The sequence below is a fragment of the Microtus oregoni genome, unplaced genomic scaffold, assembly GCF_018167655.1.
Source record: "Microtus oregoni isolate MIOR12 unplaced genomic scaffold, Mior012 000019F_ref0000042, whole genome shotgun sequence".
Lineage (NCBI taxonomy): Eukaryota > Metazoa > Chordata > Mammalia > Rodentia > Cricetidae > Microtus > Microtus oregoni.
In genome coordinates, this window is record NW_024543078.1 from 3189414 (window position 1) to 3214529 (window position 25116).

The following is a 25116-nucleotide window of genomic DNA, read 5'->3' on the forward strand; positions in this document are numbered from 1 at the left end:
GATGACGGGATTCAGAGGCGGGGCTGCCCGTTCAGCATGGCGGCGCCCATGGAAGTGGCGGTGTGTACGGACTCCGCGGCGCAGCTCTGGAGCTGCGTGGTGTGGGAGCTTCATTCGGGAGCCAACCTGCTCACCTACCGCGGCGGACAAGCGGGGCCGCGGGGCCTGGCGCTGCTCAATGGCGAATACCTGCTGGCGGCGCAGCAAGGCAAGAACTACATCTGCGCCTGGGAGCTGCAGCGCAAGGTGCGTGGCCTCAGCATCCGTGGGGGCCGAGGGACGGCCGTGTGGACTGGACGCGTTGGAGTTGGGGTCACCCGACCCGGGTGCTGTGTGATGCTGGCGGGCCTGATGCAAAGGCGCCCTGAGATTTCCGCGCGCATGCTCAGATGATGTGTGGCGAATCAACGTTTGCGCTTTTCTAGTCAAAGGAGCGCTAATTTTGATGCAGAAAGGAAAGTGGAGTCAGATAGAAGTCGTGCTTTTAGAGGACATGACAGATCAGAGTTCTTGGGAAGAGATGGAGTGTTTGCAAATGCTTTCATTGCCCTCTTATTTTCGGGGGGGAGGGCGGTTCGAGACAGGGTCTCACTATTTAGCCCTGGTTGTCCTGGAAGTGGCTCTGCAGACCAGTCTGACCTCAAACTCAGATCCGCCTGCCTCTGCCTCCTGAGTGCGTGCGCCACCACCGCCCGCTCTTGTTATCCTCTTAAGGGTCTCGGTTCTTCACTATAAGGACTGACTGAGGCATGGGGTTTTTTTGGTTCTTATGTTTCTGGAACCAGAGCCTCCTTCATGTCGGGTAGCGCTTTCTTGGGGGGTGTTGTGACCCAGCTGCTCTCACTCCTCCTGACTGACAGCGGAACTTCTTGTGGTCTGTAATTGACATGGATGTTTGTGTTTTTTCTGGCCAGTGGGTCTCCACAGAAGGAGTAGAGGTATAAAAGGTTGCTGGGCAAAAGAAAGGTTGCTGTTCTTCCACCTGAAAAGAAGCCTCTGTGTCTCAATCCCGGCACGCCCCCCCCCCCCCCCACGTCTCGGCATCCAGGCTGCGCTGGCTGCACCAGTGGGGGTGGGGGGTTTAGGCCAGGGTCTAGCCCTGAGACACCCCAACCACTCACTGGTGGTTCTGCCTACCCCTACTCCTTCCTCTTGCTCTTCCTGAGGCTCACACGCTTGTCTCACATTGTGTCCCTAGGACCAGCTCCAACAGAAAATCATGTGTCCTGGGCCAGTCACTTGTCTGACCGCAGCATCCAACGGCCTGTATGTCCTGGCAGGAATTGCCGAGAGCATCTACCTGTGGGAGGTAAGAACAGCTTGTCACGAATATGTGTCACTTGGGAATGCTGGTTAGTGTCCAGGCTGACGGAGGCAGGTGTTCTTAATGATGTTACCGAAAATATGACTGTGTCTATGGGGTCCTAAGTTATCATGACTGTGGAGTGCAGCCCAGGGCTCAGCCTAAGGTGGCCCCGGTGCTGGCCCCACCTTTATGGGTAACCACAAAAGAAACTTAGGAGAAGACAGTGTTCTAACTTGTTTTTGCTTGACAAAACGCTGGTCAGAAGTCGTCTGTTTGGCTTATCGTATTGTGATGTTATATTATCTGATAGCTTGTGTTGAGGGACATCAGGACAGGAAGCAGGAACAGAACAACTTAACAGTTAACGCCCTCACAGGCGACGTGGATGTGGTTAAGAGCGTATGCTGCTCTCGTAGAGGACCTGGGTTCCGTTCTCAGCACCACGCCGACACGCGCTTCTGACTAATGGTGTGATCCTGGTACCCATATATACCTGTGGGCAAAGCACTCATAAAGAAAATAAGCTGAAAAATAAAAAATACTGAACTTTTAAAAACCATCGATTGGACTGGAGACAGCACAGCAGTGAAAGCTCCGCTACCCCAGCCCACAGCGCACACCCCGGCTACCCCAGCCCACAGCGCACACCCTCATCTGGCCTCTGAGGGTATCCTAGATGCATGTCAATAAAACCTTTTTAAATGGGGCTGGAGAGATGGCTCAGAGGTTAAGAGCACTGCCTGCTCTTCCAAAGGTCCTGAGCTCAATTCCCAGCAACCACATGGTGGCTCACAACCATCTGTTATGAGATCTGATGCCCTCTTCTGGCTTGCAGGCATATATGCAGACAGAATGTGGTATACTTAATAAATAAATATTTTTTAAAAAAAATGGGGCTGGAGAGATGGCTCAGTGGTTAAGAGCACTGGCTGCTCTACCAGAGGTCCTGAGTTCAATTCCCAGCAACCACATGGTGGCTCACAACCACCTGTAATGAGATCTGGCGCCCTCCTCTGGCCTGCAGGCATACATGGAGGCAGAATGTTGTGTACATAATAAATAAATAAATCTTTAAAAAAAATCTTTTAAAATGTAAAATTATTGCCGGATGCTGAGGGTGGACACCTTTAATCCCAGCACTAGGGTGGGCAGATATCTGAGTTCCAGGATAGCCTGGGCTACACAGAGAAACCATGTCTCAAAAAACCCATCACAAACCCTGTGATAGCCAGCCCCGCCCCCATTTCTCTCGGCCTCATCCTGCTTCCTCAGTGCCAGAGGCCCCAGCTGCCCGGCTCCACACTGGACCCAGTTAGTGACCTTGGCCATGAGTGAGGCCGGAGGAGGCGGGCTGCTAGGCTGTGTCCTGACCCTGCTAGCTGCATCTTCCTCCAGGCCATCCCTGGGCCACCACGTCCTTCTCAGACCAGGATTCTGAGGCGTGGTCCCACTGGAGGGGTCCACCTAGGTTGGGCGCATTTAAGATCCCTTTCCCGTGCCTTCTTGGGTTTGCTATACACCATGTGAAAGTGCTCGCATCAGCATCAGAGAGCCACTTCAGCTGGCGTGTGGGCCGGTGTTTCTCTGCTCAGGCACCCAAGATGGCTCCTAGCTCCACCTACCACTGTCACCGATGGCTGAACATGGGTTCTGGAGGTACTTCACCCAAGTCATCCTTGGTTCTCAAGTAGTACAGACCAGCCTTGAACTCATTGTGTGGCCCTTGAGTTCTTCCTCCTCGTCACCACTTCAGTCCTGGCTCTCTTTTCACACCATCTCCCTGCCGGCCCTTATCAGGGTGTCAGGGTGTCCCTGCGTAGCCCTGGCTGCCCTCAGACTCCCTAGTGCTGGAATTAAAGGTGTGTGCTGCCCACCCCCACCACCCACCACTGCATTTTAGCCTGTTTTTTTTGTTGTTGTTGTTGTTCAAGATTTATTTACTATGTGTACAGTGTTCTGTCTGCACGTATGCCTGCAGGCAAGAAGAGGACACCAGATCTCATTGCAAATGGCTGGGAGCTACACGTGGTTGCTGGGAATTGAACTCAGGACCTCTGAAAGAGCAGCCAGTGCTCCTAACCCATGAGCCATCTCTCTAGCCTATCCAGCCTGCTTTCTTCTCTTTTTTTCTCTCATATTTTTCTTTATTAAAGTAATTTACTTTTTATTTTCTACACCAACCTCAGTTCCACCTCCCTCCCTTCTCCCACCTTCCACACCCCCCCCCAGCCATCCCCCATCCTTACCTCAGAGGGTAAGGACTTCCTTAGGGAGTCAACAATGTCTGGCCTACCAACTTGGGGCAGGACCAAGCTCCTTCCCCACCACATCAAGGCTGAGCAAGGTATTCCACCCTCCACAAGGAATGGGCTCCGGTGTCCTGGTCCCACTGCCAGCCCCGCCCCCCAACAGATCAAGCCCCCAACTGTCACCCACATTCAGAGGGCCTCAGTTTGGTCCCATGCAGGTTCCCCAGCCACAGTCCCTGAGCTCCCACTGGCTCGGGTCAGCTGTCTCTTGTTTCCCCATCATGCACTTGACCCCTTGTTCAGGTGACCCCTCCTCCCTCTCCTCAGCTGAACTCCAGGAGCCCAGCCCAGCCTGCTTTCTACAGCAACCCAGGAGCCCCCGTCCAGGCCTAGTGCCACCCACAGTGGGAAGACCCCTGTCAATCATTTAGTCAAGAAAATGCCCTACATAAGGGTCCAGCAGGTGACTTGTTTGTGTCAAGGTGACCCCAGCCTGCCCCACCCTAAGGAGTCTGAGTTGTGACCACCAGGGGGCGCTGCCCGGTCCCACAGATTGCTCCTGGGGGAGCTGGTCTCCTGTGACATTAGTGTGTGGGTGGCCGAGCTCTTTCTCTGCAGGTGCCCAGACACCCGACAGAAACAGCACCCCTTGGCCTGTCCCTCCCCACTGTAAGGTGGACGGACAACAGCCTTAGATAGGGTGTTCTGGCTGCAGCCTCACTCCTGCGGAACTGTTGCTTGCTGTTTCCTCTGGTTTTCTAATCGGCTTTCATGCAGCTGACGGGCAGATGTGCCCGCGGGGGCCTCCAGTACACCCCAGATCAGCCGACCTTAGACATGATCAAGCTCAGGCTCCCCTGGGGGCTCAGAGGACCCAGGAAACTTATGTCCCCCTTTCCTGGTGGTGTCACACTGCCATCAGACACTGGGGACACAGCCATTCCTGGCCCAGTGCCCTGTTCCATCCACCAGAGGCCTAGAGCGGGTAGACAGGGTTCTGTCACCCCTGACTGCTGCCTGGCCCATCCCAGGTCTCCACTGGGAACCTCCTGGTCATCCTCACCCGTCACTACCAGGACGTGTCGTGCTTGAAGTTCACGGGTGACAACAGCCACTTTGTCTCGGGGGGCAAGGACTGCCTGGTGCTGGTCTGGAACCTCTGCAGGTAGGGCACGTGCCAGGAGTCTGCACAGAAAGAGCACAGGAGCCTGAGGGCGGGGGCACCTGGGCTGGCGACATGGGGGCTTGAGGAGGCAGGCCGGGGTCTCTGCTCTTGGCCTCACCGCTGTGCTGTGCCCAGTGTGCTGCAGGCAGACCCGTCCAGGATCCTCGCCCCGAGGCATGTCTGGTCCCAGCACACACTCCCCATCACAGATGTGCACTGCGGCTTCGGTGGCCCCATGGCCCGGGTGGCCACCGCTTCGCTGGATCAGACCATGAAGGTAGCATCCCCAACCTGGACCCATAAATTCCTGACTGCCACTGGCGCTCAGCCAGAAGAGAGGGAGACTGGCATCCCTTTGCTCTGGCTGCCTCCGTTCCAGACAGCCCGTAATCCTATGCCTGACCAAGGACACCCAGAGATGGGCAGTCTAGCCTGTCTGCTGGAAATTCCCACTTGGCTGTGCTGCAGTAGCCAGCTGCCCTTGAGAGTTTGCGATTGTTTGTTTATTATTGGCGCAGTTTTAGAGCTGGAACCCAGGACCTCACTTTGCTGGATCAAACCAGGCTTCTACCCCAGCCCTCTTTTTATAAGAAAGTATTTTTTCTTTTCTCTCTTTCCTCTTCCTCTGTCTGTCTGTCTTTCTGTGTAGCCATGGCTTGCCTATGCTTAGGAGCATAGGAAGCGAAGACATGGCCTCTTACCCCAGCCTTGGTGACTTAGTTTCCCTGTCTGGTGCAGTAGCTGAGCTGCCCACACCACCAGCCAGAGTGGCTTGCGCGTCTGTGATGGGTTTGGAGGCTTGTAGCATGGGCAGGGTGGTGCCAGGGTCCTCAGCCTTCTTGGCTTCCTGGCTTGGCTGTGTGCCTGGTTGTCCGTGGTGCGAGGCCTCCCATCCCTGCAGCTCTGGGCCATCTCCTCGGGAGATCTGCTTCTGTCTGTCGTGTTTGACGTGGGCATCACGTCTGTGACCATGGACCTGGCTGAGCACCATGTGTTCTGTGGAGGCAGCGATGGCTCCATCTTCCAGGTGGACCTGTGCAGCTGGGTGAGTGGCCACTGGGGGCTGAGGGAGCACACAGTGAGTGCCCCACATCCCAGACACTGACAGCTGTCCTCTCCCCACACCACAGCCTGGACAGAGAGAACACAGCTTCCAGCCTGAACAGAGCGCAGGGAAGGTCTTCAGGGGGCACAGGAACCAAGTGACGTGTCTGTCGGTGTCCACGGACGGCAGTGTTCTCCTCTCTGGTTCCCACGATGAGTCAGTGCGGCTGTGGGATGTGAAGAGCAAGCAGAGCCTGCGCACACTCACCCTCAAAGGTGTGTGCCGCGCCTTGCGTGGAGCCCATCGGCCCGCAGGGCAGCCAGCCCCTGACTTGGTGTTCTGTGTCCTTCAGGCCCAGTGACCAATGCAGCCATCATCCTGGCCCCGCCCAGCATGCTGAACCCTGAATTCAAGCCCAGCTCGCCCCTGCCCCTCTTCAACAAGCACCTGCTGGGTGCTGAGCATGGAGATGAGGCCCAGGGTGGGGGCCTGCGACTGCAGCTAGGGCTCCACCTGCAGGTACTCACCCAACCTGACGTTCCAGCCCCCGGAGACCCCTGGTGCTGGCGCCATCATTTAAAGACCTGAGTTACTGCCAGGTCGTCGGCACCCACGGCTGCTCACACAACTGACTCCTGTCTGAAAGCACACTGGGCATTGGCCCACATTCAAAGGCTGGCTTGTCATACTGCTCCCAGTGTGTGAGCAGGTCACTTGGATCTTAAAGAATAGAGGAGGATAGACCATTGGGGCAGCCTGAGGACAGCAGCTGGGAATGGGCGAGCACCCGAAGGGAGGGATTTTACCCAGCCCCGTGTCCCCAGGCCAAGCGGGTGGTGTCCGGCCCTTCCACAGAGGGTGGCACACAGGCTGAGGACCTAGTGTCTGGAGTGCTCTGTTGTGTGACACGGGACACAATGGGGTGACCATACCACTTTTCAGGGCACCGAGCAGACCTACCTGGAGCGGCTGGAGCAGCTGCAGGCAGCGCTATCCGGCTACGTGGAGAAGGTGGGTGGGGTTAGTCCTGGTTGTGGGAGGGGCCTGGGCAGGAGCGGCCTCACCCACACGCTCCTGTCACCACAGAACATGCTAGGCAATCAGATGCTGCCAGTGCGCGTGTTGGAGTTGGAGGAGGAGGTGCGCAACCTGCGCAAAATCAACCGGGACCTCTTTGACTTTTCCACGCGCATGATCACCCGGCCCTCTAAGTGACACGAGCTGCGCAGCTGTCACCGGAACACTTGCCATTGGCTCTGGTGCTTTAAAAACAAAGGATGGACAAAGAAACTTGTGCCTGGGCTGTTCTGTCCCCGAGGGGCTGGGTTGTGAGGCCTCACACCTGGGGACCCCAGGGCATGGATGGGTGAGGTCGTGAGGGACTGATAGCGTAGGGTCCTCACTGGGGCCAACCAGACAGTGATCAGCCCCGCATGGTCCAAAGCGCAGTCAGGAGTTCAGCCCAAATACCCACAGAGCCTTCTGGAAAGCCACCATCAACTGACACCTCTGCCTAACGATCCAAAAAAGTGACTTAGCAGAGTTGTTGCTGCTACAGCTGGAGCTGGTGCCAGTGCTGACCTCACCCTGACACCCCATCACCATGTGCTCAGGACATCCTGGACAGCACCTGGTGGCAGAATGTGACCGTACCCTGAGGACCCACTGCCTCCTGTGCCGGGATGCTGGGTGCTCTAGTGTCCCTGACACTTGCCTTAGTTTCCCCTCTGAGCTGGCTCCTTGCATTCTTGGCCCAGATACCCCAACTCCTCCCACACCAGCCGCCCCTGCTCCCTCGGAGAGGTTTGGGGGAAGCAGGCACACAGGGACTCTACCAGCCATGAGTTCTCAGCACACAAGAGACCTGGGGAGGTTACCTGAGACAGGTGAAGGTGAACTCGGTCCCCTCCTTGGGTGTTTGTCATGCTCCTGCTTCTGTGTGGTGTTCCGGCTGGGTGTGAGTGTGTGTGTGTGTGTGTGTGTGTGTGTGTGAGAGAGAGAGAGAGAGAGAGAGAAAGCTCTGCAGTGCCACACCCTGCTATGGCTGGGCTCAAAGGCTAGCTAGCCTAGGTTGCCCGAGCCTTCCTGACATCTGGGCAGGCACTCAGGATTATCCCTTCATCTGCGCGGCCCCCACTTCCCTGAGCTGACTGGCTTCTCTGGGCTTATAAGAAATCAGAATTGCTTTGGGGACTCAGCCATCATAATTACGAGACTGGATGAGTGCAGGAGCTGCAGGAAGACACTGTTCCCAGTCTTCTGAGCAGTGGGGCAGCCTGGACCAAGACCCCACAGACATCCTCTTGAGATGAAAGTGGGACAGCATGGAGGCAGAGACCAGCAGGAACCGTGGGGTCACCAGTGCTGCTACGCAGTGTGACATGAAATGTGCAAAACCGGATTCTTGGGGATAAGTTCATACACTGAGGCAGCCCTGCACCCCAAGAAAGTCTTGTGTGTCTTTTCACTCAGTGGAGGGTCCCTTTCTGCCCTTCTGTTAGGAGTGGTGAATCCAGCTGGGCCTGTACCCCAACTGTCTCGCTTTCAGTGGGCTGAACAGAAGTCCTTGTAGACTGGAAGAGGGCCAGCTGGGATCACTGTAGACAAGGGCAGATTTCTGAGAACTTAGCCCCATCCATGAGGACTGAGGTTGGTGGCACACGTCAGCCTCAGGGAGCATGCCCCGAGGATCCCTGAAGTGGCATGGTGGCCCCAGGCAGGAACCCTGAAGTACCCCTAACCTGATGTACCTTGGAGCCCTGGCCAGGTGCCTAGCTGACTGCCATCCCATTAGAAGGCGGCTCAAATGCAGTCTGTCTTGCTGGCGTTTTTATTTGCCTGATGGATGTTTTTCCTTTAACTGGCTCTGCAAGGAGAGTGAGCGTGGCGGGTGGGGCTAGGGGTGAGTGTAGATTCATTCATCCGGGCTGCTTGTTGCCTGCAGGTGCTGCCTGATCTTGGGAGAATGCCATATTTCCCAAGGAAATGTGAGGACAGGCCACAGAGTTCCCAGCAGGAGCCTCCCGGCCAGAAAAGCCTTTGGTCCCTGACACTACAGGCCACACTCAGTGCTGACAGCTGGACCCTGAGTCAATTGAGTTGCGGGGAAGACAGTGTAGCTATAGAGGGTTCTGGAGTGGTGGAGGAGGAGACTGTGGTGATTGCTCAAGCAGTGAAGGACCGACTATATGAGAGGCAGGAGGAACTGGACTGAATTTACCCCGTCCTCCCTGAACCGAGGGGACAATGACAATGGTGCCTAAATGAGTCATAGGAAGACGAGCCTGGCGGGGTGTGTGTGTGTGTCTGGGCTTTTGACACTGGGTTTGGAAGGTTAAAGAGTTCTGTAGAGAACATGACTTTGGTTGCTGGCACCCGCGCTGGGTGGCGCACATCCAGCTCCAGGGAATCCAATGGTCCCTGAGGGCGTGGACCCACGCTCCACGGAGACTCCAAATGCAGACCCAGATGGATCTCTTGAGTTCAAGAGCAGCCTGGTGTGAACATGGAGTTCCAGACTAGCCATGGCTGCATAATGGAGCCCTGTCTCAAACAAATACGAAAAATAATACTGTTTTCTGAGACAAGGTTTCTCTGTGTAGCCCCAGCTGTCCTGGAACTCGCTCTGTAGACCAGGCTGGCCTCAAACTCAGAGATCCGCCTGCCTCTGCCTCCAGAGCGCTGGGATTGACGGCGTGCGCCAATAATACATATTTTAATAGAGAAGAAAACAAGAAGGGTAAGGACGCTTGCAGCCAAGTCTGAGGACCCTACTTCGATCCTCAAGACCCACAGAGTGGAGAGGAATGACAGACCCCAAAAGGCTGCCCCCACATGGGCTACAGAATGCAACTTAGCCCACAAACCCAAGATATAAATACAACTACCTTTTTTGTTGTTTGGTTTTTGTGATTCAAGATTGTTGCCGGTCCCTGGCGTGATTGCCTCCGGCGTGTCTGTTCTGAGGAGCGGCAGGCAGTACTCTCCATCCGACTTCTCTCCATCTCCGTCTCATGGAAGACTCGATGGACTACCTTTTCGGTTGTGAACTAAAAGCTGACAAAGATTTTCACTTTAGCCGGGCGGTGGTGGCGCACGCCTTTAATCCCAGCACTTGGGAGGCAGAGGCAGGCGGATCTCTGTGAGTTCGAGACCAGCCTGGTCTACAAGAGCTAGTACTAGGACAGGCTCCAAAACCACAGAGAAACCATCTCGAAAAACAAACAAACAAACAAAAAAAGATTTTCACTTTAAGGTGGAAAATGGTGAGAATGAGCACCAGTTATCACTAAAACGGTTAGTTCAGGTGCTGGGGCGAAAGATGAATTACACATCACAGAGGCAGAAGCAATGAACTATACAATTAAAGTAACGCTGGCAACTTTGAAAATGTCTGTACAGTAAGCGTTTCTCGGGGGGGCTTTGAAATCCCACCTCCTGTGGTCGTAAGGTTGAAGTAAGGGTCAGTCAGGGCCTGTGCGGAGTAGTGGGTGGCACCTGGGAGCTCTGGAGGAGTCAGAGAATGAAGATGAGGAGGATGAAGATGTGAAGAATTGCTTCCGGATGACTGACCAGGAGGCTATCAAGACCCTGGCACTGGAGGCAGTCTCCTTAAGAACATGGTTTAAGGGGGCTGGAGAGATGGTTCAGAGGTTAAGAGCATTGCCTGCTCTTCCAAAGGTCCTGAGTTCAATTCCCAGCAACCACATGGTGGCTCACAACCATCTGTAACGAGGTCTAGTGCCCTCTTCTGGCCTGCAAGCATACACACAGACAGAATATTGTATACATAATAAATAAATAAATATTTAAAAAAAAAAAAAAAAAAAAAAAAAAAAGAACATGGTTTAAACAGTTTGAAATATTCCGTCTTTTATTTTCTGCAACAGTTGGTGTATCTGGCTGTCCTTTTTATAATGGGAAGGGAGAACTTTCCCTCCTGTGTTTGATAAATGTTGTCCAGGTTCCATTGCCAACAGTGTGTTGTCTAAAATGCCTGTTTATGCCGGGCAGTGGTGGCACACGCCTTTAATCCCAGCACTCGGGAGGCAGAGGCAGGCGGATCTCTGTGAGTTCGAGGCCAGCCTGGTCTATAAGAGGTAGTGCCAGGACAGGCTCCAAAGCTACAGAGAAACCCTGTCTCGAAAAACTAAAAAAAAAAAAAAAAAACTAAAATGCCTGTTTAGTTTTCAAGGGTGGCGCTCCGCCCTTTACTTGGTTCTCAGTGTGTATGGAGTGTTAGGACAGGACATAGTGGTGGTCAGAAGTGGAAATGGTAGGGAGACAAAAACAAAAACATACATGTGAAATAAACTCAGTATGTCAATAAAGTAAAAAAAAAATTACCAAAAAGATGATTGCCGGGACTGGAGGGCACATCTACCTTCCACCGATGTGTCTGCCCCAGTTTCCCCCAGGGTGCACACACGATTGAGCTGGTAGAGATTGTTCTGAGGACCTCTGGGCTGTGGGAGGCATCACCCAGTCCCTCCCTGCCAGCCACAGCAAGCCCAGCTCCTCCTTCAGTGGACGGGGACCCGAAGGAGGGATGGAGCAGACTGGCCCATGTGTCTCCTCCTTCCCCGCGCACAGTGGCAACTTCGGGATGGAACGTGTAAGGACGCTGTGGCTCGTCCTGGCGCTGGGACTCCGGGCGGTGAGCGGTCACCCTCAGCCCTGTGGGGTTGCCTCGCGTGCCGGGGGCTCCCTGCGCCTAGCTGCGCTCCTGCCCCGCGCGCCCGCCGCCCGCGCCCGCGTCCTGGCCGCCCTGGCCATCCCCGCACCGCGGCTGCCGCACAACCTGAGTCTGGATCTGGTGGCCATCGCGTCCCCCGCCCGCGACCCCGCGTCTCTGGCCCGAGGTCTGTGCCAGGTCCTGGCACCGCCCGGCGTGGTGGCCTCGGTAGCCTTTCCCGAGGCGCGGCCCGAGCTGCGGCTGCTGCAGTTCCTGGCAGTGGCCACGGAGACCCCGGTACTGAGCATCCTGCGGAGGGAGGCGCGCGCGCCCCTCGGAACCCCGGTACGCAGGGAGCGCTGGGGACCCTGGGGCACGGGGACGGGAAGCGGGAGCCCCACTTCTCCAACCAGGGAATGGAGAGGACCCCTGCCCCCTCCCTTCCCTCCTAAGCACGCCTTGGCTAGGAGGGCGCGCCACTCTCTTCTTGGACTTGGCCAGTTTGGGAAATCCTCCCAGAAGTCCGTCTTTCCTTCCCAGGGGCCCTACAGGCCAGCAACTCCTATCCACAGCGCTCTGATGGCCTCCAGCCCCAGAGCAGAGCCGGTCCATCCCCAACCTCGGCATGTCCCATCCTCATCCTCGCTATGTCTTTGTTTTTTTTTAACTTTTTAAAATTACTTAATGTTTTGGGAGAGCCTCTGTATAGACCAGGCTAGCCCTGAACTCATAGAAATCCACCTGCCTCTGCTTCCCGAGTGCTGGGATTAAAGGTATGCGCCATTACACCCGGCTAGGGTCTCTGTCTGTCTCTGTGTCTGAAGCTGTCTCACTCCGGACCAAGCAGGCCAACCAAAGTTCCCACCAGGAGTAACAACCCGGAGCAGGGCTTGAGACCCTCGTGTCCCTGGGTTCCCTCTATCCCCTAAAGCCGCTTGGTTGGGTGGGAGACTCAAGACCAAAGCTGAAGATCGTCCCGTTCTGGGAACTGCGGCCAGCTATGCTTCCTGCCTCTGAGCCAATTCAGGCTCCTCTGGGGTTGGCCTGGCCTCCCCAAACAGCGCCGTGGCATCCTCCTGTGTTCCTCAGCAACGCGTCCCTGACAGCAGCGCCCAGGGGATGTTGGTTATCTACTGGGGCCGCTGAGTATTTCAAATGTGCTACAAAACCCCTAAGGACACTCTGGACGTGCTGAGCACCAGGGGGCGCCTGGTGGGGTGGAACTAGGTCAGGACGGAAGCCAAAGCGGGGAGAGAGACAGACAGACAGACAGACAGGAACCAAAGTCTGGGAGAGCTCTGGAAAGTCCAAGGTTCTCCCTGATAATGTCCAGGTCTACAGAGAAGAGATGACAGAGCTGGGTTTTGAAGGATGTGGAGGTGTTGTGTGATGTTTTACTCTTTAGGCTTTTTTGGGGCCCACCACCTGGCTCCCAAAGAATCATATGCGGAGTCTTATTCTTAAAAATGAATGCCCGGGTTGGCTTGTTTCTTTTTTTTTTTTTTTTTTTTTTTTTTTTTTTTTTTTTTTGAGACAGGGTTTCTCTGTAGCTTTGGGGCCTGTCCTAGATAGAACTCGCTCTTGTAGACCAGGCTGACCTTGAACTCACAGAGGACCGCCTACCTCTGCCTCCCAAGTGCTGGGATTAAAGGCGTGCACCACCACCTCCGGGCAGCTTGGCTTGTTTCTTGCCAGCTTTTCTTATCTTAAATTAACCCATCCACCTTTTGCCACTGTGCTCTTATCTTTCTCTTCTGTAAATCTTTGCTTGTTTGTTTTTTCGAGACAGGGTTTCTCTGTGGCTTTGGAGCCTGTCCTGGAACTAGCTCTGTAGACCAGGCTGGCCTAGAACTCACAGAGATCCGCCTGCCTCTGCCTCCCGAGTGCTGGGATCAAAGACGTGTCCGTGACTGGCTGTGTTGCTGGGTTCCCTTCTCCTTTTTCTCTTGTTGTTCTGTTCTCTTTCTCATTTTTTCCCTCCTTCTCTGCCTGCCAGCCCTGCCTATCCTTACTCCTCCCTTGCTATTGGCCGTTCAGCCCTTTAGACCATCAGGTGTTTTAGACAGACAGAGAATCATAGCTTCACAGAGTTAAATAAATGCAGCATAAACAAAAGCAACACACCTTAAAATATTATTCCCCAACATATGGGAGTTGACTAGCTTGGAGAGGAAAGGGCATTGTAGCTGGGGGAATGCATATAGAAAACACAACGAGGGAGGCTGGGGCACGGTGCATTAAGTCTGGGATCTCATCTCAGCAGGGCATAACTGGAAGAAATGGTACCTGCTTGTCATCCTAGGACTCTGGAGGTAGAGGCAGGAGGATCGTGAGTTCAAGACCAGCCTGGGCGGGGAGGGTTAGAGGGTTCACAGCACGGTGAGCTGAAGCAGGCAGGACGGTGCCCAGCTTGAGAGAGTGGGGTGGAGATGGAGCTGCGGATACCAAGCTCACTAGCACTGACTGGAACCACTTCTTCCCAGACCCCGTTCCATCTGCAGCTGGACTGGGCCAGTCCCCTGGAGACCATACTGGATGTGCTGGTGTCCCTGTTACAGGCGCATGCCTGGGAGGACGTTGCTCTGGTACTCTGCCGTGTCCGGGACCCTGGCAGCCTTGTGACACTCTGGACTAGCCGTGCTGGCCAGGCTCCAAAGTTCGTGCTGGACCTGAGTCGGCTGGACAGTAGCAATGGCGGCCTTCGGGCTGGACTGTCCCTGCTGGGGGCACTGGACGGGGGGTTAAGCATAGTGCCTGCCGCGGTCCTCCTCGGTTGCAGCGCTGCCCGCGCACATGAGGTCCTAGAGGCTGCACCACCAGGTCCTCAGTGGCTACTGGGCACACCACTGCCTGCGGAGGCACTGCCCACGGCCGGCCTGTCACCTGGGGTGCTGGCGTTGGGAGAAATCAAACGGCCCGCACTGGAAGCTGCCATTCACGACACGGTGGAGCTTGTGGCACGAGCACTCGGTAGCATGGCCCTCGCACATCCGGAGCGCTCCCTGTTTCCGGGTGCCGTCAACTGTGAGGACCTGAAACCAGCTGGGCCTGAGTCATCTGGGCACACCTTAGCTCGGTGAGTCCAGTTTCGGGGGAAAGGCCAGGCCCATAGCCTGGCTCTGTCCCGTGTGTCAGGGGTGGGTGCCTCAGCAGGAACAGAACCTAGAGGCGGGTGGTTGTCCCTCCATCCTCAGCCTAGAGCCCCCATGGCTTCCAGGCGGGGGCTAGCTGAGCAAGGTGCAGCGCTCTCAGAGTTGTGATAATCCCTACTCTTTCCATTCCCCAGATTTCTAAGCAACACATCTTTCCAGGGCCGCACAGGGGCCGTGTGGGTGACAGGCTCCTCTCGGGTGCACGTGTCTCGGCATTTCAAGGTATGGAGCCTGCGCCGGGATCCACTGGGCGCCCCAGCCTGGGCAACGGTGGGCAGCTGGCAGGACGGACAGCTGGAGTTTGAGCCCGGGACGGCTGCTGTGCGCGTCCTGTCTCCATCTGGCACCCAGGCACGGCCGAAGCTGCGAGTGGTGACCCTGGTGGAGCACCCGTTTGTATTCACCAGGGAATCCGATGAGGATGGGCAGTGCCCAGCTGGGCAGCTGTGTCTAGACCCAGGCACCAACGACTCGTCCAAGCTGGATGCGCTCTTTGCAGCACTAGCCAATGGCTCGGTTCCCCGCGCGCTGCGAAGATGTTGTTACGGCTACTGCATTGACCTGCTGGAGCGGCTGGCTGAGGACCTGGCCTTCGATTTCGAGCTCTATATTGTGGGGGACGGCAAATATGGGGCCCTGCGTGATGGACGCTGGACAGGCCTGGTGGGCGATCTGCTGGCTGGCCGGGCACACATGGCTGTGACCAGCTTCAGCATCAACTCGGCTCGCTCCCGAGTGGTGGACTTCACCAGCCCTTTCTTCTCCACCAGCCTGGGCATCATGGTGCGGACGCGGGACACGGCCTCACCCATCGGGGCCTTCATGTGGCCCCTGCACTGGTCCATGTGGGTGGGTGTTTTCGCGGCTCTGCACCTCACAGCGCTCTTCCTTACCCTGTATGAATGGCGGAGCCCCTATGGACTCACGCCCCGTGGCCGCAACCGTGGCACTGTCTTCTCCTACTCGTCGGCGCTCAACCTCTGCTATGCCATCCTCTTCGGGCGCACTGTCTCCAGCAAGACACCCAAGTGTCCTACCGGACGCTTCCTCATGAACCTCTGGGCAATCTTCTGTCTGCTCGTGCTGTCCAGCTACACAGCCAACCTGGCTGCCGTCATGGTCGGGGACAAGACCTTTGAGGAGCTGTCTGGAATCCATGACCCCAAGGTGGGGCCTGGGAAAGCTGAGGGGCTGTGGGTTGTAGTCAGAGTGGGGTGGCACTGGGCTCAGCAATTGCAGTGCTGCAATGGAATCCAGGGACTCTACCCCCTGACCTCGCCCCAGCTCCTCCCGGGAGGATTCTAGATGTGGCCCCACCCTGATGACACCTCCGTTTGCTTCCCCTACCTCCAGACAGGGTCTCTTTGTGGAACTTACTCTTGTAGAACAGGCTGGCCTAAAACTCAGAGATCCGCTTGCCTCTGCCTCCCAAGTGCTGGGATTAAAGGGGTGCACCACCACCATCCGAGGCCTTCCTTCTTAAGGATGAGTCCTTTTTTAAAAGAATTGCAGCCAGGTGGGCGGTGGTGGTGCATGACTTTAACCCCAACACTCGGGAGGCAGAGACAGGCGGAATTCCAGGAGTTCGAGGCTAGCCTGATTTACAAGAGCTAGTTCCAGGTCAGGCTCCAAAGCTACTATGGAGAAACCCTGTCGCAGAAAAACATAAACCAACAACTGCCGTCCTTCAGGGATGGCAGGCATGCTGAAGTACATCTGAATTTATTCTCGCCTTTCATGTTTTTGGAGTTCGTGCTATTTCTCAGTTTCCCCCTCTTTGGGATCTAGCTGGTCGCATCCTGCTGACCCCACCCCCAGTCTTGCAGTCCCTGCAATTAGGTGCTGCCCAATGTTCTAGCCACCATAATGGCTGATGGCCAAGGCCAGGTGAGGTGAGGACTGGGGTTGGAGTGAGAGCAGAAAAATACGGAGTGTCTCTGGGGTTCCCAAATGAAGCACTTGCGGAGCTGATGGTACCGCATCTGAGCTCTGTACCAGGCCCCTGCGCGAGGTCAAGCAGGCCCTGGCAGGCTGCCGGCTGAGCGCTCCTCCTCCGCAGCTGCACCACCCTTCCCAAGGCTTCCGCTTCGGCACCGTGTGGGAGAGCAGCGCAGAGGCCTACATCAAGGCAAGCTTCCCTGAGATGCACGCACACATGCGGCGCCACAGTGCGCCCACCACTCCACATGGAGTGGCCATGCTCACGTGAGTCTGCGGGGTACTGTGTGGCATTGGAGGGCCACCTGCCACTCAGGACCTGCTGACCTTGCACCATCCTGCTCCACAGGAGTGACCCACCCAAGCTCAACGCCTTCATCATGGACAAATCTCTACTGGACTACGAGGTGTCCATTGACGCTGACTGTAAGCTGCTCACCGTGGGCAAACCCTTTGCTATCGAGGGTGAGTGTGGGGTGGGGTTCTGGGCATCCCAGCCGTGGGTGCACGCAGTTTAGTGGAGCCTCCTCCCACCCGGCTCAACCTCTCCAGGCTACGGCATAGGGCTGCCCCAGAACTCACCGCTCACTTCCAACCTGTCGGAGTTCATCAGTCGCTACAAGTCTTCTGGTTTCATTGACCTGCTCCATGACAAGTGGTACAAGATGGTGCCTTGCGGGAAGCGGGTGTTCGCCATGACGGAGGTGGGCAGGCGCCCGGGACACAGGGTGGGGAGCTCTGGCTATGCTTGCGTGCATTGGCACTCACCCTACACAGCCCCAACACCCCTTCATTCCTAAGATCTCCCCACCTATTAGCCCTGACCCCCTGGGGACATGGCTGTCGTGCAGACGCTGCAGATGGGTGTCTACCACTTCTCGGGGCTGTTTGTGCTGCTGTGTCTCGGACTGGGCAGCGCACTCCTCAGCTCTCTGGGTGAGCACGTCTTCTACCGCCTGGTGCTGCCACGTATCCGCAGAGGCAACAAACTGCAGTACTGGCTTCACACGAGTCAGGTGAGGTGGCAGGGGCCAGAAAAGGGTGGGATAGCGCAGATGGGCAACCCGGGCGCCCACTGACATGCTTGTCTGTGTCCCTAGAAGATCCACCGAGCACTCAACACCGGGACGCCAGAAGGGCACCAGGAGAAGCCAGAGCAAGAGTGCAGGTGAGCATGGGACGGGGAGTGGGGAGCCCCAGGTAGGTGGCCAGGCGGGCGGCAAGGGCCACTGCCTCCTCTCTGTCCTAGCGGCCCCGAGGAGCAGCCGCCTGCAGCTGAAGGAGCGGCGCGCTGGAGGCGGGTGCGCAGGGCTGTTGAACGAGAGCGGCGCGTGCGGTTCCTCTTGGAAACCCGGGAGGCCAGCGGGGACCGTCCGTGGCTCTGCTCCAATGGGCCCTGTCCGCAAGCGGAGCTGCAGGAGCTGGAGCTGCGCATCGAGGCGGCGCGGGAGCGTCTGCGCAGTGCACTGCTGCGGCGCGGGGAGCTGCGGGCCCGACTGGGGGATGGCGCCCAGCTCCGGCCACTGCGCCTGCTGCCGGTACCACCGGCGGAAAGCTGAGGGACCACACGGCAGCGCTGTCCACGACAGTTTATTCTATATACAAACACGACTCTGTACACTGCAATTAAATAGCATAGAACGTGCGCCCCGCGTCCTGAGCCGCCACCTGCGAGTCCGGGCCCGGGCGCTCGGACCTGCGCGGGCGCCGTGAGGAAGGCACTGGGGAGCACCAGGCGGCCGGCGGCCATGCGCCCACCACACCTCGCCGCCCTGTCCTGCCCGCTTCCAGAACCTTCACCGCCAGCCCCTCTCCCTGCAGACCACAGCTCTCAGGCTCAGGCCTGGCCCCGCCAGGAGCCGGGCAAGTCGTTGCTCTCAGGACCCGGCAGGCGCAGGTGCAGGTGCAGGCGAATCCTCCTGAGGGACCCCGGGGTCAGGGCGCGCGCTGTCCGGGGTGCTGGGGACCGCCGGCCTCCGCTCCAGCAGTGAGGCGCTCAACCCTGACAGGAAGGACGCGTCCGAGATAATGGCGGCCGTCTCGGCCACCCAACCCAGGTCACTGCTGGACACCGAGGCTGCGGCGCCCAGCGAGCCAGGCCCAGATGCCCCGCCCGCGGGAGCGGAGCTGGAGTTGGGGCCCAGTGCAAGCTGAGGACCGGGATCGGGGGCGGCCGGGGAGCCAGAGTTGTTGTTGAGGTCGTCAGGCAGCGCTGTGGGGGTCCCGGGGCCTAGCTGTGGCGTCTGTAACAACATCTCCTGGATGCGGATCTGCTGCAGGATGGCCGGCAACTCGTAATGGTGGAAGAAGTATATCATGGAATGCTGCAGAGGTCAGAGGTCAGGTGAGCCTGGCCGCATGAGGCTCCGTCCACCAGCAGTAGGCCAGCCAGCCTGGTGGGGCCCAGCAGGGCAGGGGCGGCCCTCACCTGGATGAAGAGCCAGGAGGTGACCAGGGCCAGGCTGCTGTACTGCCCGTTGAAGCGGTAGTGGTAGGCATAGAAGGCAAAGTGGTACAGGTAGAAGAACCTGCAGGGCGGGAGAAGCTGCCCTGTCTGACAGGCCCCGCCCTGTCCCACCCAGATCCACCTCTGACCCCGCCCCCACTGGCCCCGCCCCCACCTCAGCCAGTGCCGCTTGCTGGTGTTGGTGTGGCAGCAGATGGCATCATACTGGTCGGCCAGCCACACGATGAGGATGATGTAGAAGGCCGTGGTGGTGTCATTGAAGAACTCAGACATGATGGCCTCCATCCCTGCGGGGACACGCGGCGGGGTTGGCACGGGTGGGGCGGGGCGGGGGCGGGGGCGCAGCGGGGGTCCTCACCGACGAGGGCCAGGATGACGGTCAGCAAGGGCGCTGCAGGGAAGGCGATGGCCATGTTCATCTCCAGCATCTGCAGCAGGTCCACTGCGGGCACAGGGCGGCCGCCCGTGAGGGCCTGGGGAGAGCCCAGCCCACCCCCGGCCGGCCAGGACTCACCGATGAAGACGAAGATCTGGTGGTGCGAGTAGCGCAGCAGCATGGACACGCTGAGGGTCTGCGGGCGGGCGGGCGGGCCGGTCAGGGTCAGGGGTGCCTGGGGGTGGGCACCCCAGCCCAGCAGGCCCCCGAGGAGTGCCAGCCATGCCTATCCACTCACAAAGATGACCATGATGACGAAGGCCGCCAGGTAGGACGTGCGCGCCATCCACATGCTGACAAAGCGGTAGTGCTCCCCAGACACCACATTCCTCAGGAAACCTGGGAGAGGCGGCCATGAGCAGCTGGGTGGCCGCCATCCCTCCCTCCCCTGTCCTCCCCGCCCGGGGCCCCACCCTTGTTCTCCTCATTCTCTGCTAGGCCCTTCACACTGGACATGAGGACGTCATCATATCCCAGGAACTCGTCCAGCAAGAGTCGGCTAAAGCGGTCTCCGAAGCACTGGTCCCGGGTGGGGTCTGTGGGTAGATGGGAGTCAAGAGTTCACAGAAGCCGGGAGCCCTTCACAGCCGGGTGCTCCTTGGCCTAGCCCCAGTCCGCCAGGGTGCCCAAGTTGCCTTACCTAGGGTGACCACCATGACAGGGATGCTCAGGCGCTGGCGTGTGGCCTGTGACAGCCGCAGAAAGCCGTACTCCAGCGAGTACTCCACAATGTACTCATCCTGCGGCCACACTGCAGACAGAGAAAGAGTGGTCAGCTGCCCCACCCTCAGCGTGGCCTTGCCACCCTCCCTACCTGGGGCCACAAACCTTTAGTTGGCGTCTCAGGGAAAGGGAAGTCCTGGCTGTCATTCAGGGCATCGGGGCCACCTGGAGGCTTGAACACCTTGGGCTCAATGTCCAGCTCAAACTGCAGCACAGGGGGCCTAGGTGTCAGTCCCTGATGGTCTACTGGGTGGGTGTCCCCAGGACTGGGCGCCCAGACCCACTCACCTTGATGGAGCTGTTGTTGAACATTTCCACGGTCAGTTCCTCCTCCTCCTCCTCCTCCTCCCCCAGCTCCAGGCCTCTGAGACCCCCATCACAGAACTGCAGGACCACAGGTGCCCGGCTGGAGTTGTGACGGACCTCCACTCGCAGGACGCCCTCCCGCGGCCATCGATCTCGAACATGCTCCAAGCAGTTGATAGGCGACCGGGAGAAGACAATGTGTATGTAGGCCAGCACAAAAAGCACAAAGAGGGCCTGGGGGTGGGGTGAGGGCAGTCAGCACGGCAGAGGGACACCCCTCTGCCAGCCAGGTATCCCTGGCTGCCTGTGCCTCCTTGGGACCCAGGTGCCTAAGGTCCCCACTGCAAGGGTTTCCTGGACCACTAGCCTCCAACAGTTTCTTGGCCCAGCAGCTGCTTCAACTCAAAGTAGCTTTGGAGGGGGCTGGAGAGATGGCTCAGAGGTTAAGAGCACTGACTGCTCTTCCAGAGGTCCTGAGTTCAATTCACAGCAACCATCTATAATGAGATCTGGTGCCCTCTTCTGGCATGCAAGCATACATGGAAAGAATGTTGTATATATGATAAATAAATCTTAAAAAAAAAAAATCCATAAAGTTGCCTTTGGGGACCCCAGTCTCACTGCTGCTAACAGAAGCCCTGATCTCACCAGCTAAGAATAGCCAAGGTCTCCAGCAAGGCACCCTCTGCCCTGTTCCTGGGACTAGCAGGAGCCATAAGGACATAGCTGCCCTGCCCTGCCCTGCCCTGGTGGGGCCAGGGCACCTCAGTAGTAGCAGGCTGCCTTGCCTGGGAAATGTAGTTTCACCTGGAAAAGGGCAATGGCCACTCTTGCTGGTAACCCTGCAGCGAGGAAACCGTGGGCCATGTGGGGGATTGGATGGGAAGGCAAGAGCTCTGCTCACACCCTGCAGGGTCCATGATGCCCTGCTGAGACCAACTCAGCTCCAGATGTTCAAGTACAGGTCAAGAAAAGAGATGGCTCAGTTGGTACAGGTGCTTGCCACTAAGCCCGAGAACCTGAGTTTGATCCCCAGTTTGACACCTTCAAGCTATTCTGACCCCCCATGAATACTGGGGGTACAGGCTCCCACACACATATGTATTCTGTAGAGCCACCACCTGGCTACAAGTTTTTAAAAGTCACAGATTGCAGGGCGGTGGTGGCGCACGCCTTTAATCCCAGCACTCGGGAGGCAGAGGCAGGCGGATCTCTGTGAGTTCGAGACCAGCCTGGTCTACAAGAGCTAGTTCCAGGACAGGCTCCAAAACCACAGAGAAACCCTGTCTCGAAAAAATAAATAAATAAATAAAAGTCACAGATTACTTAATACTACTTATTAACCTCAAATACCCTATGCTATACCTACAGTCACTCAAGAGGCCCCGCCCTTTGGGAACAATTTCCCCTTTCCCTGCACAGTGTGAGAGTAACTGGGGTTCTCAACCTGTGGGTCATGACCACTTGGGGGGGAGGGGTTGTCTAAGACCACTGGAAAATGCAGGTATTTTTACACTATGATTCATAACAGTTGTGAAATAACAATGAAAAGAATTTTATGGCTGGGGGTCACCACCACATGAACTGTATTAAGGGTCACAGATTCAAGGTTGAGAATCACTGCCCTAACCCATGTCAGGCGGAGGCCAGGGATGTTCGCAGCACCTGTAGACCCCAGGATGTCCCTCATGTGCCGTGTCCTTGGGCTGAAGGGGCCTCTGCGCTCCTTGGGCCTATACAGGGTATAGGGTAAAACTCCTCTATGGCCCCCACTGACACCTTGCCTGAACTTCCCGCAGTCCCGCTGACCAGTACAGATCTCTGTCTGTCTGCAGATCCACGAGAACCAGGACCCTGACCCTTAGGTGATGGGAATCACCAGGGCCATGACAGTCTTGGACAACCTGGCATGCTCAATGCGTCCATCCAAGTCCTGACACTCTTCACGGACGAGACTGGGCTCCTGAACCCCCATCTTGAGAGAGAGATTCTGCGGTGGCAAGCACAGCAGCAGCGCCCCCACTTTCTGCTAGGTGTCCCCACCTTCCACTAGGTAGCAGTTTAAGGGACATAAGCAACCTAAGGCCAGAACCAGCCAGGGCCGCTCCGCTGCCCACCCTGCTCTGCCTGCTGCCCATGCCTCCCCTCTGCAGCCTGCCCCAGCCCTCCTAGTAGTGACCTGAGGGGATACAGAGCAGCAGGCAGATGGTGGGGACCCTGGGATTGAGAGCAAGGCTAAAGTCTGGAGCTCACCATACTTAAAGCCAACACTACCCTGTGAATTGTGAGGCTCTCCTGTATTAAGTGTCATGAAGTCCGACCCCCCCAGGCTGAGAGCAGAAGCACCGGCTCCTTCTAGTCAGGCCCAAGAACTGGGAGTAGACAGGCCCATGCTCTACATGTTGGGCAACCAGAAGCAGAGGGAGGTGGCCACTGGACAGGTGGATGTATCTAGGCTTCTCTCTGCACCACAGCTGCTAGGCAATCCCACAAGTCCCTACCTGTCACTGAACTAGTGTCTGGCAGCCCACTCAGGCCCTGGGGCCACTCCTCCGCTCATCTACCCACTCTGTGCCAGAGAAACAGGCACTGAGTTTGGTCACACAGGCCTGGTGAGGGCTGCATGCTATCACCTCCCGCAGAACACTCGGTGCCACCAGCCTCAGTCAGGATCTCCAGGAGATCCCAGTCCACCAAAGGGTGCCACACAGCACCCTCCAGTGTCAGATCTCCACTCGAACAGGGCTTGAGCTGGGGCCATTACTCCTGCTCGGCCTTCAACAGCTGCCCACACCCTGAGGAGCCTGCAGCTCCCTCTACCCCACGGTCGGTCGCCCACACAGTATGGCTGTTTAGCCTAGGCTCCCAGAGCCTCAAGGGAGGGCTGTCTAGTTTCAGTCTTTGAGGCTGTAAGGCCAGCAGAGGGGACACCACAGCCAGCAGTTCTTCTCTGGATTTCCACAGGAGCTGACGCCTAGGCTGGGTGTGGGGACAGGGTGCAGGGTGGTATAGGCCTGACAGGCCTTGGCCATCAAGCACACTCCCTCTATGAAGGCTGGGAGGAAGCTGGGCAGGCAGGATGGGCAGGAAACACAGCAACAGGGCTCCCAGAAAAAGAAGCCCCAGAAACCAGTCACTAAAAGGTCTGTTTGTCCCCATTCAGACAGCATGGCCCAATTGTAATCCAACAGACCCCCAGCTATGTTCAGACACCTGGCACCCCAGCTGGGGGGCATCATCGGAGACTCTGCGGGTGTAGAAGCTAGGAAGAGGGGCCGCTGGCTCATCTCCACACCAGGGACTGGAGACTGAGGGGAACCCGACATCTGTCTGGAGCTTGTACCTGAGCTACTAGCTCTGGAGCAGTGACAGGAACCAGTCCCACCTTCACCAACCCCATGTGAGGAAAAGGCAATGCCCTCCAACACCAGCACATCCGCCATTATGCCACGCCCCCAACACCAGATGGCTCAGCCAGCTCCTCTTGGAAGGCTGTCACAGGCACGCTGCCCAGTGAGAGGCAGCCTGGTGCCCATCCCTCCTGAGCAGCCTTTGTCGCTGCGAACCCAGTGTCCCCCTGGAACACAGCAGGAAGACAGCCAGGGCAGGGCCTGGCAACTGGAATTTCCCAACAAGACTCAGGCAGGCGTGAGGTCCCAGGCCACACAGTCCCTGGCTGTGACTCTGCTGCTGACCCCAGTGAGGTGACCTCACCCAAGAGCCACAGAAGACCTGACAAGACTCTGAGAACAGTGAAGTGACACGGGGGCGGGGGGACAGGGGACTGTGCCCAGGGGAGGCCCGGAGTGGGGGGTAGGACGGGAATGACAGGTGGGAGGTGTTCCCAAGGGGACACCAGGCTCTGGTCTTGAGTGAAAACTTCGGGGCCTAGGCTCCCAGGCTGCAGTCAGAGGTCAAAGGAAAAGAGGCGGGGCCTGGGAGCCGGGGACGAAGTGGGGACCAGGGGCTGCATCTGTGGGAAGACTGACATCGGGGCATCCAGGTGTCAGGGGTCAGGGGCTGAAGCAGTGACAGTGGGCAGGTGGGTGGCAGCTGGGGTCAGAGGTCAGGGGTCAAGGGTCACCTTGAGCAGAACGAAGAACTCAAAGAGGCGGCGGAAGGCAGGCGGGAACAGGCGCGAGTAGGTGACGGCCATCTTGAAGAAGAGCGCGTGGAAAAGCCGGTCGCGCACGTTGATGAGCGGGTTGGGGTTGAGGTTGGGGCCGCGCGGGCCGCGCACGGGCGCCGGGCCGCCGCCGCCGTTGGGCCCGGGCCCCGGGGTCGCCACGTGATCCGACATCACCGCTCCCAGTGTCCCCGGCGGCCGCCGGCTGCCCCCCCCCCGGCCGCGTCCCGGCCGCCGGATCCCCCCGCCGCCCCCAGTCGCCGCCGCCTGCGCTCCTACTCGCGTCCGCTCGGCCAGTGACGCCGGCGAGAGCGGCGGGCCAGAGCGCCGCCGTGCGCGGAGCACGCTGGGATCGCCGCGGCCGCCCCAGGAGGCCGGGCTGCAGGGGCGGAGCCTGGCTACTGCCGAGGAGCTCCGCCCCGTCGCGCCCGTGCCCAGCCGCTGAGCGGCGGCCGGACTGGGGGCGTGGCCCTGATCCCAGCTCATTTGCATTCGCCTAACTTGTCTGCCGCGGTGCCCGCCGCTTTGC

At 57.8% G+C, this 25116-nt stretch overlaps 3 protein-coding genes across 5 annotated transcripts; 2 read left to right on the plus strand and 1 right to left on the minus strand.

Moving 5' to 3' along the window:
• Positions 1-7051, plus strand: Wdr18 (WD repeat domain 18). The gene is made up of 9 exons (XM_041669379.1): positions 1-246; positions 1199-1309; positions 4587-4720; positions 4856-4997; positions 5622-5765; positions 5851-6040; positions 6118-6284; positions 6708-6776; positions 6852-7051. Exons 1-9 carry the CDS (start codon positions 37-39, stop codon positions 6978-6980), a joined length of 1296 nt encoding a protein of 431 aa, XP_041525313.1. The 5' UTR covers positions 1-36; the 3' UTR covers positions 6981-7051.
• Positions 7052-11061: 4010 nt separating this feature from the next.
• Grin3b (glutamate ionotropic receptor NMDA type subunit 3B) lies at positions 11062-18088 on the plus strand. The gene is made up of 9 exons (XM_041669386.1): positions 11062-11784; positions 13923-14515; positions 14726-15758; positions 16651-16796; positions 16879-16994; positions 17082-17233; positions 17381-17545; positions 17630-17697; positions 17779-18088. The coding sequence occupies exons 1-9, from the start codon at positions 11314-11316 to the stop codon at positions 18086-18088; spliced, it is 3054 nt and encodes a 1017-aa protein (XP_041525320.1). The 5' UTR covers positions 11062-11313.
• Positions 18089-18106: 18 nt separating this feature from the next.
• On the minus strand, positions 18107-24869 carry Tmem259 (transmembrane protein 259). Of its 3 annotated transcripts, none has more exons than XM_041669376.1 (11): positions 24546-24868; positions 20444-20695; positions 20261-20360; positions 20073-20183; positions 19846-19968; positions 19671-19771; positions 19511-19568; positions 19355-19387; positions 19151-19283; positions 18958-19057; positions 18107-18853 (listed from the first exon to the last, which is right to left on the minus strand). In XM_041669376.1, exons 1-11 carry the CDS (start codon positions 24759-24761, stop codon positions 18407-18409), a joined length of 1674 nt encoding a protein of 557 aa, XP_041525310.1. In that variant the 5' UTR covers positions 24762-24868; the 3' UTR covers positions 18107-18406. The 3 variants fall into 3 exon arrangements, with proteins under 3 accessions (XP_041525310.1, XP_041525309.1, XP_041525308.1); XM_041669375.1 differs by having other exon boundaries at positions 19355-19438; positions 24546-24867; XM_041669374.1 differs by having other exon boundaries at positions 19355-19568; positions 24546-24869.
• Between the last annotated feature and the right edge of the window lie 247 nt (positions 24870-25116).

What these genes read in the sequence shown, in the direction of transcription:
- Wdr18 (XM_041669379.1), top strand. Translation starts at nt 37, where the DNA reads ATGGCGGCGCCCATGGAAGTGGCGGTGTGTACGGACTCCGCGGCGCAG. An exon ending in CGCTGGATCAGACCATGAAG is followed by an intron (nt 4,998 to 5,621) that starts GTAGCATCCCCA and finishes CCATCCCTGCAG; the next exon opens with CTCTGGGCCATCTCCTCGGG. An exon ending in TATCCGGCTACGTGGAGAAG is followed by an intron (nt 6,777 to 6,851) that starts GTGGGTGGGGTT and finishes CTGTCACCACAG; the next exon opens with AACATGCTAGGCAATCAGAT.
- Tmem259 (XM_041669374.1), bottom strand. Translation starts at nt 24,761, where the DNA reads ATGTCGGATCACGTGGCGACCCCGGGGCCCGGGCCCAACGGCGGCGGC. An exon ending in AGTTCTTCGTTCTGCTCAAG is followed by an intron (nt 20,696 to 24,545) that starts GTGACCCTTGAC and finishes CCCCACCCCCAG; the next exon opens with GCCCTCTTTGTGCTTTTTGT. An exon ending in CCCTGAGACGCCAACTAAAG is followed by an intron (nt 20,184 to 20,260) that starts GTTTGTGGCCCC and finishes CTCTGTCTGCAG; the next exon opens with TGTGGCCGCAGGATGAGTAC.
- Grin3b (XM_041669386.1), top strand. Translation starts at nt 11,314, where the DNA reads ATGGAGCAGACTGGCCCATGTGTCTCCTCCTTCCCCGCGCACAGTGGC. An exon ending in TCTGGGCACACCTTAGCTCG is followed by an intron (nt 14,516 to 14,725) that starts GTGAGTCCAGTT and finishes TCCATTCCCCAG; the next exon opens with ATTTCTAAGCAACACATCTT. An exon ending in CAAACCCTTTGCTATCGAGG is followed by an intron (nt 16,995 to 17,081) that starts GTGAGTGTGGGG and finishes CAACCTCTCCAG; the next exon opens with GCTACGGCATAGGGCTGCCC.